The 19606-nt window shown below is 51.0% G+C and overlaps 1 protein-coding gene across 2 annotated transcripts in view; it reads left to right on the top strand.

Annotated features, from left to right (window-relative positions):
- The window catches only part of AUTS2 (activator of transcription and developmental regulator AUTS2), a 28187-nt gene that overhangs the window by 4353 nt on the left and 4228 nt on the right, over positions 1 to 19606 (top strand). For both annotated transcript variants that reach the window (XM_047779916.1, XM_047779917.1), the window contains exons 4-12: positions 724 to 768; positions 4209 to 4304; positions 6798 to 6869; positions 8311 to 8340; positions 9952 to 10023; positions 13390 to 13531; positions 16601 to 16678; positions 17825 to 17908; positions 19043 to 19265. In XM_047779916.1, coding sequence (XP_047635872.1) covers positions 724 to 768; positions 4209 to 4304; positions 6798 to 6869; positions 8311 to 8340; positions 9952 to 10023; positions 13390 to 13531; positions 16601 to 16678; positions 17825 to 17908; positions 19043 to 19265 — 842 coding nt within the window. The remainder of the gene's footprint in view (positions 1 to 723; positions 769 to 4208; positions 4305 to 6797; positions 6870 to 8310; positions 8341 to 9951; positions 10024 to 13389; positions 13532 to 16600; positions 16679 to 17824; positions 17909 to 19042; positions 19266 to 19606) is intronic.

Here is a 19606-nt window from a genome sequence, read left to right on the forward strand (position 1 = left end):
CTTGATGTGGGATCGAACCCCAGCCAGAGTGGTCAACGCAGTGAGTCCTAACCCCTGGGCCACTGGGGCGCTCCCTCAACAGTTATATTTTTAAGGGCCTGTTATTTGGAGGAAAGAGTTTTATACCAGCCTGAGCAAGCTATTTCACAAATCACTGAGATCCGAGGGAGGTTACAGTACCAGGATATGACCTTCCTGAGAAGAAACAATGGTGCAGACTCTTTTCTGCTGGAAAGAAAAGTTCTAGGCCTTCGCCCACAACCCTGCTTTGTCCTGGGGGGTAAGACATGAAGAAAACATAAGACATAAGAAAACAGCTGGATGTACAGTTCTGCCAGAGTGGAGTGGACACGAAAACCGAGGGAACTCTCTGGATGAATCAGGCCCGAGGCTCACTGCCCTCTGATTTATCCCAACACTTGCCTCTCTTCTCCAGTTTAGATGTTTGGTTCGTGCCAACCGCTGACTAGAGCCTGGAGAGAAAGGCGCTCTAGTGTGGCCACAACCTAAATGCACTGAATGGGTTTTCGCTTCGGTTTTCCACTTCTGTTGATTTCTTGTCAGTGACTCAGGGGCTCCGAATGGCCTCCATGTGCCGTGCGGTTCTGGAGTCTGAGGCCAGCAAGACCCTCAGAGACGCCTGCTTAGGGCTTCCGCCCCTGAAGCCGTGAACAGAAATGTAGATTCTTTAAGTAACTAGCTTTTGCTTTGATCCCTTTACAGTTTGACAAATACCCTACAAAAGTTGACCCATTCTACCGGCACAGTGTGAGTCTGATTACCGTGCTACCCGTGTAATGTAACCGCTGTTCCATTGTTGTGTTCTTGCCACAGATCCGTAAATGCCTAGCAGCCTTCCTTAATCATCTTTGCAAGAATTCCCATTGCTTCTCGTCACTCTGGATGCTTGCTTTTGTGACGTTTGCTTTGGGTAAAGATGCAGTATCATCTTCTGAATCAAAAGATCATAGGCACTCCTAAGACTTTAAAGCCAAGGTGATGAAGCCAAGGCAGCCAGGCATCCGTCCTGCACAGCAGGGCATCCGCGAGGAAATCATTATAGTTTCGGGGGCCTCTGAAATCGTAGATTTTAGTCCTCGGTTGAAATAGGAATACGGAGTTCCTAGAGCTCAACTTGACTCATTTCCTCCCAAGAAAGTACCTTACCGTTTGGACTCGTGTCTCTTCAAATAGCCGCTGTTCATTTCATCTAGACCAACAGTAGAAACCACTCCCTCGTGGCTGGTATTGTTCTCCTGAGCCTGTTACAACTGCACTAAAAATATTATTTGAATAGAAGGTGGTCTAAAACTGAAAGGCATGATTGTTTTTTTCCTCTTTAAACTCCTTTATTTAAAAAAAAAAACAAACTTGTTTCATGGAATTTTAAGAGTACATTCTGGAACTGAAATTGGTACCACCTAAGTTATATGATCAGTGACTTAACACAATGAAGGCTTCTTTTTATAACAAAAACCTTGAATATTCTACCGTGATATTTTGATTAGGGAGTGAATACTGCATCATTTTTACCTGAAATTTTGCAAGTTTCTTTGCTCAATGGTGTATATTTTTCAATGAAACCATAAAGAAAGAAGTTTAATAACTGCTTGTAACCATGTTGCTTCACCATACCGAACAATTCTTGCTTTGATTTTTGGATAGTGTTAACTTAGCGTTCAAAAAGAAGTGCGACTTAATAAATAGGTCGGCCGAGCCTGTGCATTCATTCATACTTTGAACCAAAGAATCAGATACTGTGTTAGTTCTGAACTGACAAGTGAGCTGGGAAGTCAAGACGTGTTACTTAATGCAGTGGAGTTCCCTTGTGGCTCAGCGGGTTAAGGATCCAGCACTGCCACTGCTGTGGCTCAGGTCACTGCTGTGGCACAGGTTCAATCCCTGGCCCAGGAACTTCCTTCCATATGCCATGAGTTACTCCCTCCCCCCCCCCCCGCCCCCGAAAAAAAGAGTTACTTATTCAAGAGACATTCAGAACTGGCCCTGAGGAGAGCCTCCCCAGGAGGAGATAAAGCAAGTGTGTCTCAGTGCCTGGAGCCCCCAGGTGCTCAGCACTAGTCTGCTCAGAACTGAGACAGAAAAGCATTTTTTCTTTTTTTTTTAGGGCTGCAAGTGCAGCGTATGGAGGGTCCCAGGCCAGGGGAAGCAGTGGCCGGCCTACACCACAGCCCACATCAGATCCCAGCCACATCTGCCACCTCTACCACAGCTCACGGCAATGCTGGATCCTTAACCCACTGAGCAAGGCCAGGGATCGAACCCACATCTTCATGGATACCAGTCGGCTTTGTTCCCGCTGAGCCACAATGGACACTTCCACAAAAGCATTTAGAAGTGGACAGACAGAATCCAGTAGAGCTGTGGGTTTTCTCTTTGGGTCTGTGCCATGAATGGTGCCAGCCTTAATAATCGCCAGAATTCTACCCTTTGTCTATACTTGCTAAGGTGAATGAAGACCAAGCAAACAAAATCATCCTTAGAGAAAGTTGGGCTCCTCTACAGGTAGCCTCGTTGAAGTCCTCGGACCCAGTGCAGTGTCCTTAGAGGCAGAGTCCCCAGAGAGCCCTAGAGAATGAGCCTGGAGGTCTGAACTTGGGGAAGGTTCCCTTTTGATGACTTCGGGCCTTCAGATTTTTTAGTCAAGGGGTGGAATAGTCCGGTATATTCGAAGAGGGTCAGTAATGGAGTGTAGAGCACAAGGACAACGGTGAGAACATTCAGTTCTGTATTGAAAATATTAAAGGAAAAATAGCCACCTGGAGGCAGAGTACTGGAAATTGGAGTGTGTGTTTTGGTGTGATGTATTTAATGACTCCGCTCCGTATAGTGTGCTGGGGAGAGCGACTGCATGTTCTCAGTTATGACGGATAATGTATGAAGTACTTCGTCTCCCCTGCTTTGGCGATGAGGCTGTTATACGGGGAATTAAGGCACAATGCACTCAAGTATCTGAAACACAATTTCAGACTTAAAAGTCGTTTTAAATGAGGGCACTTGGTTTGCCATCACTGTTTAAATGGATTTAGTTCAATCTCAATTAGTCTGGAAAAACTTTGCTGCATCACTGAAGGGAGCAAAATGAAATAAAAGACCAGCAGAAAAAGTACGTGCCCTGAAAACAGACAGGACGGTGACAGGTGGATTTCAGCCGTTGCCTCGAACTAGTGCACAGAAGTGCCTTATTCGGAAAAGCTTGAGTTGTTATTTTTATGCTGTGCAACCAGAAGGGTGGGATGGTACTTAAATATCTGTATGGTGGAGTTTGGTTTTTTTTTTTTTTTTTTAAGTAAATGGAACCAGAACAGTAGACTCTCAGAAACAGTACGTTCTCAGGAAGGCAAGGTTGTGTGTGCATTGTCTTCAGTTCTGCCATATATTTCTTCCCTCTGTCAATTATTAATTCAAGAAAATTTGTATTTTTAATTCAGAATCATTCTTCCCCCTCCACTGAGTGGTCAGACCGACAGGGCAAGGGCTGGGCTGGAATAGCCTCCAGGGAGCTTCGTCCGTCTTACAGAAAAACGGGTGGTTCCATCCGAAGCGTACAGAGTAGTTGTAGTCCACCTTCCACAAATATTTGTCATCATTTTAGGCAATTAAATTGTCCTCTGGAACTGCCACTTAGCCGAACAACCTAATGAAGCAAGGATTGTGAATATTTTCTCATTTCCTCAAAACTATTAAAAATCTAAAAGTACTAATTGAGTTTTAATGGTATAAAATCCTGGAACCCATAAAGACTTGCTTCTTTTTCTTCCTCTCCCCACCGCCACCCCTTTTTCTTTCCTTTTTTTTTTCTTTTTCTAATTAACTCGTAATTTTCTGAGCATCATCTTTGGCTCAGCACCCCTCATGTTTTTGATATGCATTAAAAGCTCCCACCATTTAGGACCTCTCTCCGATTTAACAATTAATAATTAGAAAAGCTCCCTTTCTAATGACGTCCTCATCTGGGACATCATTTGTCGGCTGATTGATTCTGAACCACTGTTAACTTTTTTAAGTTAAGTATTCATGGCACATCTGTGTGGTCATTTCATTGTGGCTTCTTGACTAATAGCATCACACCGAGGTGACTCGGCTTGCTCATGTTGATGTCTTTCTCTGGGAAGAGTTGCAGTGGATCATTTGCCTCCTACTAAAATCTTTTTTTTTTTTTTTCTCCCCCTCCCCGTCTTTGGCCGCAGCTCTTCCACTCTTACCCTCCTGCTGTATCCGCCATCCCCCCTATGATTCCGCCCACTGGCCCTTTCGGTTCACTCCAAGGAGCATTTCAGCCGAAGGTAAGAAACCTTACCGTGAAAACCCAGGGGCCTGCTTGTGTGTGGAGCCTCAGGCTAAACGGGCCGGCCGCTGCGGCATCCTCTCGCCGCCAGGACTCCTTTTTCCCCTCCAGATTGACCTCTGAGATCAGTTGCCCCTCGTTCATCCGGTTCTGAGCCTCAGCCGGAGTTTAATTGTCCATGGGTACCACGCATGCAGTCTCGGGCGAGCTAGGCTTCCCTGTGCTCTGAGACACGCCGAAGATAGAACTGTCTTGCCACCGAGGTTGTGGACCTAAAAGCTTCTGGGGAGGAAGTCCATGAAATGCCAGATTTCTGTGCCCCAGGTTATCCTTGAGATAAAGATGATGAGCAGTGTAGATGAAGTAGATCAAAGTGGGGCCTTTGTTGATTTGGAAAGAAGGGAGGGACAAGGCTCCCAACTCATACTGTATCCTGTGCATGGGGCTCACTCTCCCCCATTTCATCCCTGAGCCCAGCTGCCTGCAGAGAGTCTGCCTCCAGGTGGACGGCGGCGGCGGCTGTCGCTGTCGTCGGTGGCACTGTCCTCTCCCTTTCTTCCTTCCTCAGGCCCCCCGCCGCCGCACTGCCACGGTCAAGACTGCCACCACAGTGTGACATAAATTAGCCTGCCGCCCTTTTTAATGAGTCACTTCTTTTCTCTCTAGCCAGCCATGGCCTCCTCCAGGTGGCCTGGAGTTCTTTCCAGGGGGCCCATATCGAGGTGCCAATTCTCAGAACCCTCTGCCTTTTGGGAACTTTAAATCGATCATAGCCCCTACTTGATTTTCATACCAAAAGAGCGAACTGTGTATCTCAACGTTAGTAACCCATTCTCAGATTGCAAAGTAGGAAATTTTGCTGTGTGTGACTTTGGTTTTTTGGTTTGGTTTGGGCTGCACCTGTGGCACGCGCAAGTTCCCTGGCCAGGGATCGAACCCACCGCTCCAGCAGTGACGACACCAGATCCTTGATCTTTAGGCTCCCAGGGTCCTGCTGCCTCCCACCCCCACCTTTTTTTTTTCTTCCCCCATCTCATTTTGAAGGGAGAACAGGAATTGTGGGCCAGTGTTTCTCAGAATGAGCACATGCTACACTCACAAAGGCATATGCTGTCCGAAAACTGGAAAAAAAAAAAAAAAAGACATTCCAAAGCATTCAGGGTAGGAGGGCTGCCCCTTAGAAATCGCAGGGACCAGCACGGAATTGCAGCTCCTGTGCCAGGTCAGCTCCACGCAGGCTTTCCAGGCTCCACACCTCCCATCTCGGGATATAATGATAATTTTTAAACTTCCTTTCTTTCCCCCATCAGCCCTTGACCACCCTCCCAGACCCTGGTCTGTCCCCTCTAGGTTGCCAGAAATCTCTAGTGCCTCCCCGACCAGACTGGTAGGTCACTTAATAAATTAGACTGTTCCCCTCGCTCACAATTATCCAATCACACAGAAAACTACATCTGGGCAAGAAAGTGTCTCTCCCGGTGTTGAAATAGGCCTTTCCAGGCCATCGTACTGATTGAATATGTAGATTGCAGTTCATTAGTGGAGTTCTTCATATGTATGCAAATCAGGCTGTTAACAACTCCGGCTTAATTGTTAGTCTACAGCAGCTGATTGCTTTTCTTTCTTCCATTCTTGCCCCCACCTCCTTCTCCTTGTAGGCACGCTTGGTGCCTAAACCCGGGCTTTTTTGCCACAGGAGTTAAACTTCCTGGTGTGAGGGGACTCAGAGACGTTGTGGTTTCTGAAATCAAAGACCTGGTGAAACATAGGCTGACTCCTTGACCCACCTGCACCTAGAGACTGCATGTGCCAGCAGCAGGCTTTTGGTTGTGCTTAAGTCAAAGGACAGAAGCACTGCTGTTCAGGGGTGGTGCTGGGACTGGGAACCACGAAGCAGAATTACTTGGGAAATCACTGAACAGTGGAGCTCTTTGGTCCCCAAATTAGGTTGTCTTGTCCCATCCCCACCACTGCTAATGAGTAATTACTGAGTATAATTCCTCCTTATCATCTGCCAGTTAAACGTCGAGCGTATTTTAATGTCTGTGAAACACGTTCGGTTGCTCTGATGAGACGCACCTGATCCAGCACATTGGAATGATGTCCCCTTTAGCATTTCTTGGGATGTTTGGTGATAAAGCAAAAAACCACAATGACAGGGCTGTCGGGGGCCCGGAAGGCAATGGATTTGGGGGCCTCTCCCTTCCCGTCCCCGGGCTTCGATGGCCGTGAGATGTGGCTCGGTCCCCTCTGCCTGTAGATGTCATTGCTGCCAAGGGCAGGCTCTGGCCAGGGTCCCCAGGGGAGATGGCGCACGCAGCATCTTCACAGCTAGCGTGTGTGGTCACAGAGGAACATGGGCCCGTGAGCTCTTGGGTGCCCGAATGAAACAGAAAAGGGACGTCTGAACTCTAATTTAGAAGGAAGGGAAGATGTTGCTTGCCTGTCACAGCTTGTGTGCTTCCTAAGTGGTGGTCTGGTTACTTTGTAGACATCCAACCCCATCGATGTTGCTGCCCGACCTGGGACGGTCCCACACACGCTCCTCCAAAAGGACCCGAGGGTGAGTACGAGGTCCACTCCGTCTTAGGTACCAGGCACCAGGTGTGTTTCCGCGCTGCGCGCACACCTGCCTGGGCCCAGAGTGGCCTTAGCTCGTCCTTCTCATCGATGGCAGACGCTCTCCCGAACTCTTGGAAAACCACACCTCTCTCACTCTCCTGCGGCCGTAAGGTACCAGGGGAGGAGGGAGGGGCGGCTTGTGGTCTGAACCCAGGAGTCCGACCCCAGGAGCTCTCGTCGTTCCCCTGGACAGGCCTCCTCTGTCTCCGTCTCCTGAAAATCTCTCCCACACAAAAGCGCGCGCTGTGAAATGTTTTGAATGGGAGCCGCTCACTCAGTGCTCTCTTTCCTGGAGGTCTGTGTAGCACAGTCCTTCCGGCCGCGCTGCTTTTCATGTGGGAAGGAGCCTTTTGAGCTCTGGAGCTAAAGAAAACATCCATTATACTTGGGTTATTTATTCATAACGCTGACCAGCGCTCCAAAAGAATTGAAAGTGACACCATAGATAGACTCTTACTGATGGCACGTCATCCTCGTAGCACATGTGGGGCCAAAAAGGATGCTCTTACAAAACTGTCTTTGTCCTGGGTAAGGGCAGTCAGCCGGAGGGCCGGGGTTAGGTAGATGCTTCAAGGGACTCCACCGTGTAAGTATGTGTATGCTGTTCAGTGAGCGTCTTTAAAAGGTCGACCACCTGGAGTTCCCATCGTGGGTGGATCAGTGGTTAACGAATCCGTCTAGGAACCATGAGATTGCGGGTTCAATCCCTGGCCTCGCTCGGTGGGTTAAGGCTCTGGCGTTGCCATGACCTGTGGTGTAGGTTGCAGACGTGGCTCGGATTTGGCCTTGCTGTGGCTGGGGTGTAGGCCGGCGGCAATAGCTCTGATTGGACCCCTAGCCTGGGAACCTCCATCTGCCGCAGGTGCAGCCCTAGGAAAGACAAAAAAAAAAAAAAAAAAAGTCAACCACTTGTACATAAGGTGCAGCCAGCGGTTTCAGGGTAGTGACGAGAGCGAGCCTATTTCTACCGCATGCGTGGAAAGGACGCGTCTTCCCTGACACCCACGGGGACCCAGCCTTTCGGGACCAAGACCATCTCCCTCACCCCCGTTCGTGAGGTTTGGACGGGCTGCTGGAGGCCCTGGACCTTCTCAGATGTGTCATGCGAGCAAATCGCGTTGCCCGAGGGCAAATCGCTGTTGATGAAACTCGTCCGGGGGGGCTTGTCAGCATAGATGTTCCGAGGCTCGTGAGCTGGGGGAGGGGACACTTGGCACTTGTGATAGTGTGAAAATGGGTTAATTATTCTCTAAAAGGGCTTCATTTAAAAGTAAAATTCTAACATTTTAATTTCCCCTCCTAATGAAGCACTACAAATTTGTTAATTAGAGCAATTGTTTGAGTGACAGGCATGTAACCAAGTTGTCATTTTCTCTTCACAGTTGACAGATCCTTTCAGACCTATGTTAAGGGTAAGAAAGCTTCTTCTAGAACTGTTTTGCAACCCCTGTTTGACTCCCCGAGGGTTAAAAATACAACTCCATTCCAGAGAAACAAGCCATAGAAACGTTAGCGGAAGCTGTTGGGAAGGGCAGTGGTTGGGTTTTGCAGAAAATGGCCTGAATTGTTGGGAGTGTTGGAGGAAGCTGGGCCGCCGGGTGCAACGAACAGATAAAATGCAAGCGAGTTGGATTCTCTTGTTCGTTCTGGCAAAAGGTTCGACAGGTGGAAACGTCAGGGAAAGGCTTAAGCTGGAGGTGGAAATCAGAATTCCACGGAGTCCTTCTGGCCCTCTTGTACCTGGAAGGTACCTAGCTGAGTCTGTGGATTGGGGCTGGCAGCTGCCTCTTGCTGCACTAAGTGAGGTCGGCTTTGTCGCAGCCATTCGACCTTTCCCTGTGGTGCAGAAAAGGGCTGCTAGACGCAGTGGTTTGTTGATATCTTGAGGGGTCTGGAGAGTGGCCAGCAGATGCCTCTGAATAAATGCTGACCTACTCGGGGTCTGTGGGGGCTGGGGTGGGGGTCGGGGGTGGACGGATTTCCTGCTCCACTTCACCCCTTTCTGGTGCATATAATCAGATAATTCAGTCTCTCCCAAGGGGAAAAAGAGGATTGTGCCATCTCGTTGGTGATTTCAAACCACCCTAAATTGCGTTACACGAGAAGAGAACTTGACCCCAAGCTTGGGTTTCAGGATCTCTTTCAGAAACATCTTCTTAACATAGAAACCGGAAGCTGGCCTTTGCCAGCATAGCAATGGGGCAGTTTCTTTTCATCCACCCCATGTCACTGAGCGCCTCTTGGGAGCTTATGGGTGGATCACGTAGCAGGACTACAGATGAAGTGGGAAGAGGTGGACCCTTCCCTCCAGGTGCTCAGAGAGAACTCACGCCTTCCCCCTGCCTTAGAAGACAAGATGGGAACTCATTTGATGCCCTCCCAGAGGTGGGCAGGCACTTGCTGCCTGCAGAGGCCTCAGGAGGAGGAGGAAGTGAGGTCTCTCTTTTCTTTTTTCACGTAGAAATGACCAGTGCCCCCCAACACGAATGGGCAGTTGACTCTTAGTGCTTTGGGAACTGGGCTTCGATTAAAAAAAAGTGGATTTGTTTGGCTTTGGGAGGGTCCCAAAAAACCCCAGTGTTGGGGATGGTTCTGTCTCTTCTCTTGTTTTTGAACTGGTTCACATTCACTAATGAGCTCTTCTGAACAGCCGATTTGCATTCTAGCCTGGCCACATTTGTTCAGTGGGGCTTCACTCCACCAGGCCTGCCAGCTGGCGCCAGAAAAGAGCGCGCCAGGCACAAAGTGGGGCTCGGGCTTGGCCGCGTTAGCCCCATCGGGTCTGGTTTTCTGAGGCGTAGCCGCCAGCTCAGGCTCCCAGGGAGGAGGGGCGCAGCTCACTGTGGCACCTTCCGGCCAGGGTCCCCACTGCTGCTGAGAGAAGGCACTTGAAGGGGACGAAGCATTCGCCTTTTTATGAAAAAAGCCCCTGCAGCCGAAACCTGCCGGACGCTTTGGGCAAAGGGAAGGGGGTTTTCTCTGAGAGTCTTCCTTCTGACCACACTTGCTCCTTCTTGTTCCAGAAACCAGGGAAGTGGTGTGCTATGCATGTTCACATTGCCTGGCAGATCTACCACCACCAACAGAAGGTCAAGGTCAGTCTCCCCTTCCTGTCTTTGGCGGGGACAGGGGCAGGGAGGGGGGGGCCTGCGGGTATATGAGCTCCCCATTAAGGAAGCATTTACACTGATTCAAAGACCCACAGGCAGGCAAGGTCAAGTCTCTTAGAAAAGCTATGCGGAAATCTTACTATTAATTAGGGAAACCACCAGCAAAATGACAAAAAACAGAAACAAACTGATAACATCCTGATCCCCCCCCCCCCCCCCCGCTTCTCCTTCAATGATTTTTGTCATCTTATTGATCTGAAGAGCTTCAATTGAGATTAAACCCTAAAATAAAGGTTTGGGGAATCTAATTATAGCGACCAAGTTTTAGTATAGGAAATACTTAGTACCTCGAAAGAGCTCTGAAAGTTTTCTGGTACATTCATTTCTTTTTAAGGCTTTGGGGAAAAAAATAACTTGATGATGCCCTGTATGGTGTTACCGGTTTATGGCCTCTGTGATGCCTCCGCTAGCAACTTGTATTGTTAAAAGTTCCTCTTCTAGAAGTGGCAGTTGGTCTGCAGTGGCCTACCCACACTCTCCTCGTCCCCCTGCTGACTACTGCCAGAGGTCAGACGACAGCCAGTACCTGTCAGACCCACCACCGTCTGGCCAGTTCCCTTGTCCACAAGCGATTTTTCTACATCCTGTGCTTTGCTGGGCCTCAGGCAGTAGGAGAGATGAATTTGAAAGAAACGTCTGCAGATGAGCAACTGTAGCAGCACTGGTGGACTTGGGGACCAAAGTGAGTAGGAGTCCAGATTTTAGCGTCTGGGTGTTGAGAGGCTGTATAATCCTCCTAGGAAAATTGGGAGAATAACCAGTCACGTAATTCCGGTAAGCTTCAGGTAATCCAGTTTTTTCATGAGCAAGCTTTTGGTCCTAACTGCATTTAGGAGCCATGATGAGAACAAATAAAAGCAGCCAATAAACAGGGAGGGAGAGCTTGTCATCCCAGAATTTTAATGGTTAAACAATTTTTAACCCTCATTAAACATTAAAAAGCCCAGCTCAGTGAGTGAGGTCACGGTCACTAAGGTAGCTTGCCTTGGTGTCAAATACTTGCGCTTTCTCAGCAGAGCCCCCCGGTGGGTCTTGGCTCACGTTTTCTTCCGTGTTAGGCGAGGCCGCATTAAACCCTAAGGTTTAGCTCCGTTAGCAAACGCCTGCGCGCGCCAGAGCTCATTCGATGTTGATGCGTAGTTGAGTCTCGCTGGGTTCGGGATGACGCGGTTGGCGGAACGGTGGGTAAAACACGTCCTCCTCGCTACTCCCTTGGTTAGAAGCGCTGAAGGATACGGTAGGTGCCACTTTAGCGACTTCTTCTCCGTGAGCGCGTCCCCGGCGACTCGGACTCTCATTATCCCAGTTCGCTTAGGGAGACCTCTCGCCCAGGAGACGGCTGTTGGTCTTCCCTTTCCAGCAGATTCTTGACATTCCCCAAGCCCCGGTTCGCTCCGTGGACCCAAGTCGCGGTTAATGAAACTGTGCTGTGCGCCGTGTGGGATCAGCACGAAATAACTTGGCAAACAACTTAAAGGAGGCGCTCAAAAGATTTTCACACATCCCTAGCGGGTTCGCAGCTTCATGGGGGACATGGCTATTCCTCGGTAGTGGGACTTTGGAGGGAATTCCCTGTCCCTGTGAGCAGAAACTGCATGGTCCCCTTTCTCCGTCAGGTTCATTTGTTCGCTCTCTTCGTCACTCACAAGTGCGAGCCCACCGCCCCGGTGCAGGCTCAGAGTGCGCTCTGGCCCCGTGTCTGATTGCTCAGGGCTCTGCAGTGAGAGGCAGGGTGCGAGGGGGAGCTTCCAGGTTGTCGCTGCCCGCCCGAGGGGTTCAGGTGGGTTTCCTTGTAGGATGGTAGGCCGCTCTGGTCCCTGATCCTTGCACAAGGGTCAGATGTCCTTGTGGATGTTACTGTTCCACGGGACAAGGACTGATTCATGGCAGAATGTGGAGTTGGAGACAGCACAGGGCCAAGCGGGCAGAGCATCCGGTGAGTCTGAGAGGTGGGAAGGGTGACGGTCAGGAAGCAAGAACAGGCTGTGAAGGAGCAGGGGTCTGGCAAGCTTGTGAGGAGATGGCAGGCGGAGGGGGACTCAGGCCCCAGGCCTGTGGGGCATTCGTGCTTGCTAGGGGAGGGCTCACGCTCGCTGGGGGAGGGCTGAGGCTGGTGCAGGGGAGGCTGCTGAGAATCAGGAAGGCAGGCAACATGGAAAGAGTCCTCTGGGAGGGAACCACAGGCCCCCAGAATGAGGCCGGCTTAGGAAGCCAGTTTCTGCAGCCTTAGAGAAAGGTGAGGCCATCACATAAGCTCAAGAGTGGATACGTAAATAAGAGGAAGAAATTGGAGTTCCCGTCGTGGCTCAGCAGAAATGTATCTGACTCAGATCCATGAGGATGCAGGTTCGATCCCTGGCCTCACTCAGTGGGTTAAGGATCTGGCGTTGCCATGAGCTGTTGGGTGTAGGTCGCAGACATGGCTTGGATCTGGCATTGCTGTGGCTGTGGTGTAGGCCGGCAGCTACAGCTCCAGTTTGACCCCCAGCCTGGGAACCTGCATAGGCCGCAGGTGTGGCCCTAAAAAGACAAAAAAATAATAATAAATAAGAGGAAGAAATAGAGTGACTGTAGTTGGTGGCAAGGACTTCGCAGCAAGAAGTGCTGGATGTTTTCCTGGTCTAGCCCGATCTCTTCCCTCAGGTAACTGGGGGTCACAGGCACAGTAAAAGCCCCTGTTGGTTAAATTAATATCCCTACTTGGTTTCTGTTTGTTTCTTTAAAAATATGTAACAAAAGATTGTTTGAAAATTAGCTTCTAGGCATGCAGATATTTCTTCATAACTTTCAGCTACTAATGTACTGTGATCTATTAGAGGACGAAGAGTCATTAAACAATTAATTTACACGGCAGATTATGCATGCGGAATTCCTAATAAAACAAGCTTTAAAATACCGTCATTTAAAAACTTGCTAAAATGAACCCTCGCCACCATGAATCACAAATTGCTCGGGAATGGTAGTGCGTTGAACCACGGGGATAGGGTTGTTCCTCACAGCCCGCACCTGCAAAGACCGAACGTGAGTTTTGCCCCAAGACGTGTCTGGGATGAGGAGCAGGCCCTGCTGGCCCCTCTTTAGTGGACCAGCTGTTTTGGCACCTGAGGGTGAGAAGGCTTCTGGGTTGCTGTGTTCTGTGCTGTACTTGCAAACTTGAACCTGCCTGGGGCTCGGAGCCTGAGGGCACCCTTCACAGAATTTACTCTCTCGGGCTCAGGCGCCTCATTCATCTTTCTTCCCTGCTGTTTCTCTTGGGTTCCACCCTTTCCTTCCCCGCCTTGGCTGCTGCAGAAACAGATGCAGTCAGACCCACACAAGCTGGACTTTGGCCTGAAGCCCGAGTTCCTGAGCCGTCCCCCGGGTCCCAGCCTCTTTGGAGCCATCCACCACCCCCACGACCTGGCACGGCCTTCGACTTTGTTCTCTGCCGCTGGTGAGTTCACAGGGGCGCGGGAGAGCTGAGCAACGTAGTTCCCAGGTATCCCAGCGAGTTAGGTCGGTGCTCCGGGCCCCGCTCCATCACTCCCCAAATGCTAACGTCTCTGCCGTCCACAAGGCAGCATCCCGGCACCTCCTGGAGACGGACCGTCTCCGCAGATGCGCCTCCTTCGTGAGAGGAGGAGGAAAGACCATCTCTCCCTTTTGGGACTCGCAGTGCCTTGGCTCATGCTCTGCATCTGTATTAAGCCGCTGTCACTCACAAGCATGTCGAATGCCATTGAAAAAGATCAGAAAGCTTGCAAGGGCGAACGGGAAGGAAACAAGGTCAGGAGTGTCAGGTGCGGCTGCCCACTGCCCGCCACACGCTCCGTGGGGTCGCATCACACTGTGTGCACTGGGGGGGGAGGGGGTCTGAGGATAAAGAAATGCAATTACAGGAAGGGTGCACCGGCTCACTGCTGGTTTCCTCTGCTACAGAACTGAATGTTGTAGCCTGCGTGGTTGTAATGATGCAGGAAACTGGGGGGGGGGGGAGACGGTGTGTCGAACCCCCAAGAGATCTGTTCATTAACCTCTGAGAATTAACCAAGTGCCTGTTTGCGGGGCCCTGAGGAAGATGACAGCAGAAAACCATCCCCTTCACCTCCGGGGACGTACAGACAAAGGCAGAGGCCGTCCAGAGCGTGAGGCAGATGGGAGTGGCCCTCCTGGGACCAAGGTTCCTTACCCCCTTCAGTCTTTTCTAAAACCACCTTCAGCGCACGGTGCCTGCACAAGGCTCCACGGAGTAACAGCATCAACGACACCGCTGAGCTCATGCTCGAGACCAGCTCCGCGACCCCCTCCACCCCCCCCCCCATGCAAAGTAGAACTCACTCTTCCGGATGTACCTGTTCAAAGCCCCCCCCCCCGCTCTGGTCCTTGGTGAACACGTTTCACATCTCTCTGGCCTGCTGCCTTCCCAGGCTCTTATCCAAGACTCATTTTGGGTGGCCTGAGGGCTCTTCCATTCAGGAAGAAGGACCCCTCACCGCAAGAAATCCCCCTTCTAATGGACCTTGTGGCCAAAGCACCTGAATCCCCCTTGAGGGTGGATGGAATTTGCTAAGGTCTCAGGTTTTTCTCCGTCCGTTCCATCTAGGGACATAGTTGAAGGCTTCGTTACCATGGCACCTCGGCCCTGAGATGGGGCTACACCTTCAGAGCAATTTTTGGAGGGAAATAGGGAAATTTCTCCCTGGCTTCCATTGGAGCCAAGCGGATGAAATGGCTTCTTATGCTTCAATAATCCTGGAACTGTGAGGCACCCCTGGGGGCCCTGGGCTGAGCGAAGCTCCGATCTTCATCGAAGCATTAATTAGCTTGTACTACACAGAGTGTGTGCAGCCAGATTCTTATTTAGCTGGCAAGACTGTTAATGCCTAATGAATATGCTGGGGTGTATTCGCTAGGGGTCGGGGGTGGGGGGGAGTACTATTTTTGCACCTTCTGAGCAGGGACTACGTCACCCGTCTAGGGCTGAGCAGGTAACTCCCCAGGTGCCCTCTGGCACTGAGCTTCTGTGGCTCGGATGGATGTCCTCCTGGGCCATGGGGCCTCCCCCACACCCAGGCCCACGGGGCCCTGACAGGCTGGGGAATAAAAACCCAAAACATAAATTGAGTTAATAGGGTGTTGGAGGGACAATCCTCTCCCACTTAGTCTGTGTTCCTGAAGGAATTTATACATGTTTATAGAAACTTTGTCAAAACACAGGCGATTCTTGGAGTTCTCTTGTGGCACAGCAGGTTAAAGACCCAGCATTGTCACTGCGAAGGCTCGGGTTCCATCCCTGGCCCGGGAGTTTCCACATGCCATGAGTGCGGCCAAAAGCAGAGCCAAAGGGAATCTTGGAAAAGTTATTAATAAATCCAGTCAGGCCTTGTTTACAGTTCCATTCTAGAGGTAATTTTTCTAGTGTAAGCAATATTGAATTTTTCCCCAAATGGTTATTTAGTGAAACTTTTAACTGGTAAGTATAATTTACACGTACTTGTTAAATTCAGCCCCATTCATCCTGCCCCTGGGCACTAGTGCCTGAAATAAGCCAAGGGGTCTTCTTCAGATGACCTTGGCCTAGCTCTTGCCTAGAGCCCAGCCTCCCAGAGAAATTGCCTCCTCAGCTCTCAGCTGCATGTCCACAAGCAGGTTAGATGCCCTAATAAGCTTTTAAAAATACCATCCTTCTCTAATTTATACGTGCACACCCTCTCTCTCTCTTCCAGGAAAGGATTTGAGGCATCCTAAGGAAATATATATTGTTCAAGTTCCAAGCAAAATATAAAATAGAGGAGGAAGTGTGGGTAAAGGGAAAAAACCAAAGGAAAGAAGAGCACTAAGACCCGAGTTCCCTGGTGGGCAAAGTAAAAACAGTCAATTCTAGGACCATGGGCATGCAAAAGCAAGTGAATAAGCCTGGCACTGGGGATTGAGAGATGTTGGAGGACCTCGTCTCCCGCAGCCTGAGGGAACTCGGAGGGAGTTTCACAGAGCCAGGCTTCATCAGTGTCCTTCAGTGTGGGGCCATGACACATTCTGAGAAATAGAGATTCTGCAAAGGCCCAAGCTGTGTAGCCCAGATCCGCAGCTTCCCAAAAACGGCCCCTCTGCCCCGACCAAGTGTTTCTCAGCGTCAGGACCTGAAGAAGGGATCTCGGGGCCAGTTGTCCCTCTCAGAGAATGAGGGAACATAGTCCCGACTCCACGTCCTCGGGAAGGAACCTTGGGTGATGTTTTTAACCCGGCATTTCTCCAGACCTTCCTGGTGATAGAGCCCCCTGCCCCACTGGTAGTTTTTAAAAAGAAATCTCTCTGGGGGTGGCCAGCTGGGCAGGAGGGGAGCGGGGCCAGGGGATGTATTTCCTGCCTCCTGATAAAGCATGTTTCTCTTTCTCCGGGTTTTGCTGCTTGGACATTAGTCGTGTTCTTACTTGAACATTTTCACTCCTGGTGACCAGGAGCCGGTGGCGTTGTGGAAGCTGGTTTTCCGTGAAATCTGATTTCAGTGTATGTGACCCAACAGGTGCTGCACACCCAACGGGGACCCCTTTTGGGCCGCCTCCTCATCACAGCAACTTCCTCAACCCTGCTGCTCACCTAGGTAAGCTGCCCGTCAGCCACGGGCACCGACATGTGGGTCACAAAAACCTTTGCTGGCTGCGTTCCCGCCCTGCTTCCTGGCAAGTGGACTAAGGTCCCAGGCACCCCACTCACCACTTCAGGAGATGGGGCCGGTGGCCGGGGGGGGCTCCCCCTGTGGAAGTTTGGATCCGTGTCAGCCTGTCAGCCGTCTCCCGGAGGGAGGGCAGCACCTCCTGCGCCACATTCTTCAAGCAGATCCGTGTGCAGCAGTGGTTCTGGGTGGGGTTGCTGGGAGTGCAGCCTATTCCTGCCCATCAGAGAAGGCGGCAAACCCTTGCCCACAGGAGGGCACCCCTGGAGGTGGAAAGAGAGGCAAGATGATGTTATGGAGAGATCGCATCCTTATGTCATCACTTCACATTTATGTCTTTCCTTAGTATAAAGGTGCCTTATTTGTGGCCTTTGATTTCTTGCAACTCACGGGCAGGTGCAGGCAAGGCATACCCAGCGACAGGGCATGTGACACAGGTGCCCTCAGAACTTTATTAAGAGCTCAGTTTAAGGGAGTTCCCATTGTGGCTCAGCGGTCACAACCCAGCTGGTATCCATGAGGACATGAGTTCAATCCCTGGCCTTGCTCCATGGGTTCAGGATCCGGCGTTGCCGAGAGCTGTGGCTACAGGTCACAGATGCAGCTCGGATCCTGCATTGCTGTGGCTGTGGTGTAGGCCACAGCTGCAGCTCTGATTCGACCCCTAGCCTGGGAACCTCCATATGCTGCAGGTGTAGCCCTTAAAAAAACGAGAGAGAGAGATCTCTTGGAAGCTGGCCTCTTCCCTGCTGTTTGGTGAGAGCCTGCAGGGCACGTTCTAAGAAGAGGGGAGCCAGGAGGGCCTCTGAGCACACTGTGGCTTGAGCAGTGTTCCCCACCTGGCAAAAGAGAAATGGGCCGAAACGCAGAGTTCTGGAAACGCTCTCATTGATATTTTGCTAACCCAATGCCCCAATCCAAGTGTGCTGCAAACCCTTTGCCTAATCAGGTAGGAGAAGTCAGGCCGGGCAGCAGATTCCCCCATCACCCCCCCCCCCAGCTCCCAGGAAGCTCTTACCTTCCTCGCTGGACAGAGCCCTGCAGCCGCCTCCTCCTCCCCCATCTTGTTTGCAGAGCCTTTTAACCGGCCGTCCACGTTCACGGGCCTGGCAGCAGTCGGTGGCAATGCCTTCGGGGGACTTGGCAATCCTTCCGTTAGTGAGTACCTCTACCTTTTTAACATCTGCCTTTAACCGTTTGTCTCCTCTGATTTGTCTGTGGCTCACGACCTTTCTAGATAAAAGGAAACTATGCTCTTGGGAAAAGAATGTAAGTTACATCGTTGCAAAAGCAGGCCTCACCCGTGGAGCTGGGTCTAAACCAACATTTTCAGGCTAGCCCACTGTGAGTCTGTGCTCCCGGGTCAGGGAAGGCAGTACAGTCGATGGCACTCCTAAGGGTTTGCTGAAGCTCACAGTTTCATCCCCGTTCCAGCTCTGCTATCCCAGACTTTAGCCGCAGCTCCCATGACTGGAAGACAACAGTTAAAATGTCACCTGCATTTGGTGGGATTGACAAGACGCCCTGAAAAATAAGAAAATACCAGGCTCAGGACCATCAAGAGTTGGCAACACTTTGTGCTGCGTAATTCAGCAAAACCATGTAGTTTTCCGCCACTACGATCATCTGTCTAAAGTAGGAGGAGTCTCGACTCCGGGTCCTATTCTCAACATCCTTTAGTTACTGAGCCTCAGCTTGTTGTGCTTGGGGCCATCCCTACGCCATGCCCTCCAGCTACTCCTGTAAGACTTAAAATGTAGCTGGAAGCCACCAGCACAGTCCCATTGAGCGGTGGAGCCCCCATGAGTCTGTGAGATCAGGGCGTTGTCTGGCCTCTGCTGACACTTTGGTTGCTAAGGTTGTGGCCAGGGCAGCAGACATCATGGGCAGGGGACAACCACAAATGCTACTCTGAACTGAGCGTTGTTAACCTAAGTCACGGCATCCAGATATACCCTCCTGCATGCTTGGGCCTTCTGCATGCCCCAGATAGGTGTGCTTAGGAATTTTGACACCTGTTGGGTCCCTTTCCCTTTTCATCTCCCCTCCCTCTGGCCCCTTTGCCTTTGGTTAACAAAGAAAAAAGAAAGAAAGAAAAGCTGTGAGCTTACCTTTCCAGTGTAGGACGAGTTCCTCTAATGAATTTGTTAATCTCCTTTCCTTTTCCAGCTCCCAATAATATGTATTCATTTTAACTCTGAGTGCTGTTAAAAGTTTTTTGGTAAGTACCTTCATTACAGCAGATTATATAATTTCTCTTAAACCTTTTTGTTCTCCACTTCACCATTTCAGCACCCAACTCAATGTTCGGCCACAAGGATGGCCCCAGTGTGCAGAACTTTAGCAATCCTCACGAGCCCTGGAACCGGCTGCACCGAACGCCACCGTCGTTCCCGACCCCTCCGCCCTGGCTGAAGCCAGGGGAGCTGGAGCGTAGCGCGCCCGCTGCAGCTCTTGACAGAGATAGAGATGTAGATAAACGAGACTCATCTGTTAGTAAAGATGACAAAGAAAGGTACGCAAAGAACCCGCTCTCGAGTCCCAATGGGGGAGCCCGCCCCGCGCCGAGGACCGGCCACCCACCCTCCCCGCCAGCCTCCGGCTTCCTTGGTAGCCTCGCCCCGCCCCCCGCAGCCGGGGCCACGCCCCAGGCTCCGCCCCCGCCCGCCTCCCCAGCGCCCGCCCTGCCCCGCAGTGCCTCGTGACCACAGGGCCGGCCCGCAGCTCGCTGTGCAATCCAGAGCAAGCGGATCCTGACTCAGAAGCAGCTCCACACTCAGAACCCCCCGTGTCCCCGTGAGTGGTAGTGTCTCCCAGCATAGACCTCTCTCCCGAGCAGGCAGGGAGTTGGAGCCC

This window comes from Phacochoerus africanus, chromosome 5 (assembly GCF_016906955.1).
Source record: "Phacochoerus africanus isolate WHEZ1 chromosome 5, ROS_Pafr_v1, whole genome shotgun sequence".
In the NCBI taxonomy this organism is placed as follows: Eukaryota; Metazoa; Chordata; class Mammalia; order Artiodactyla; family Suidae; genus Phacochoerus; species Phacochoerus africanus.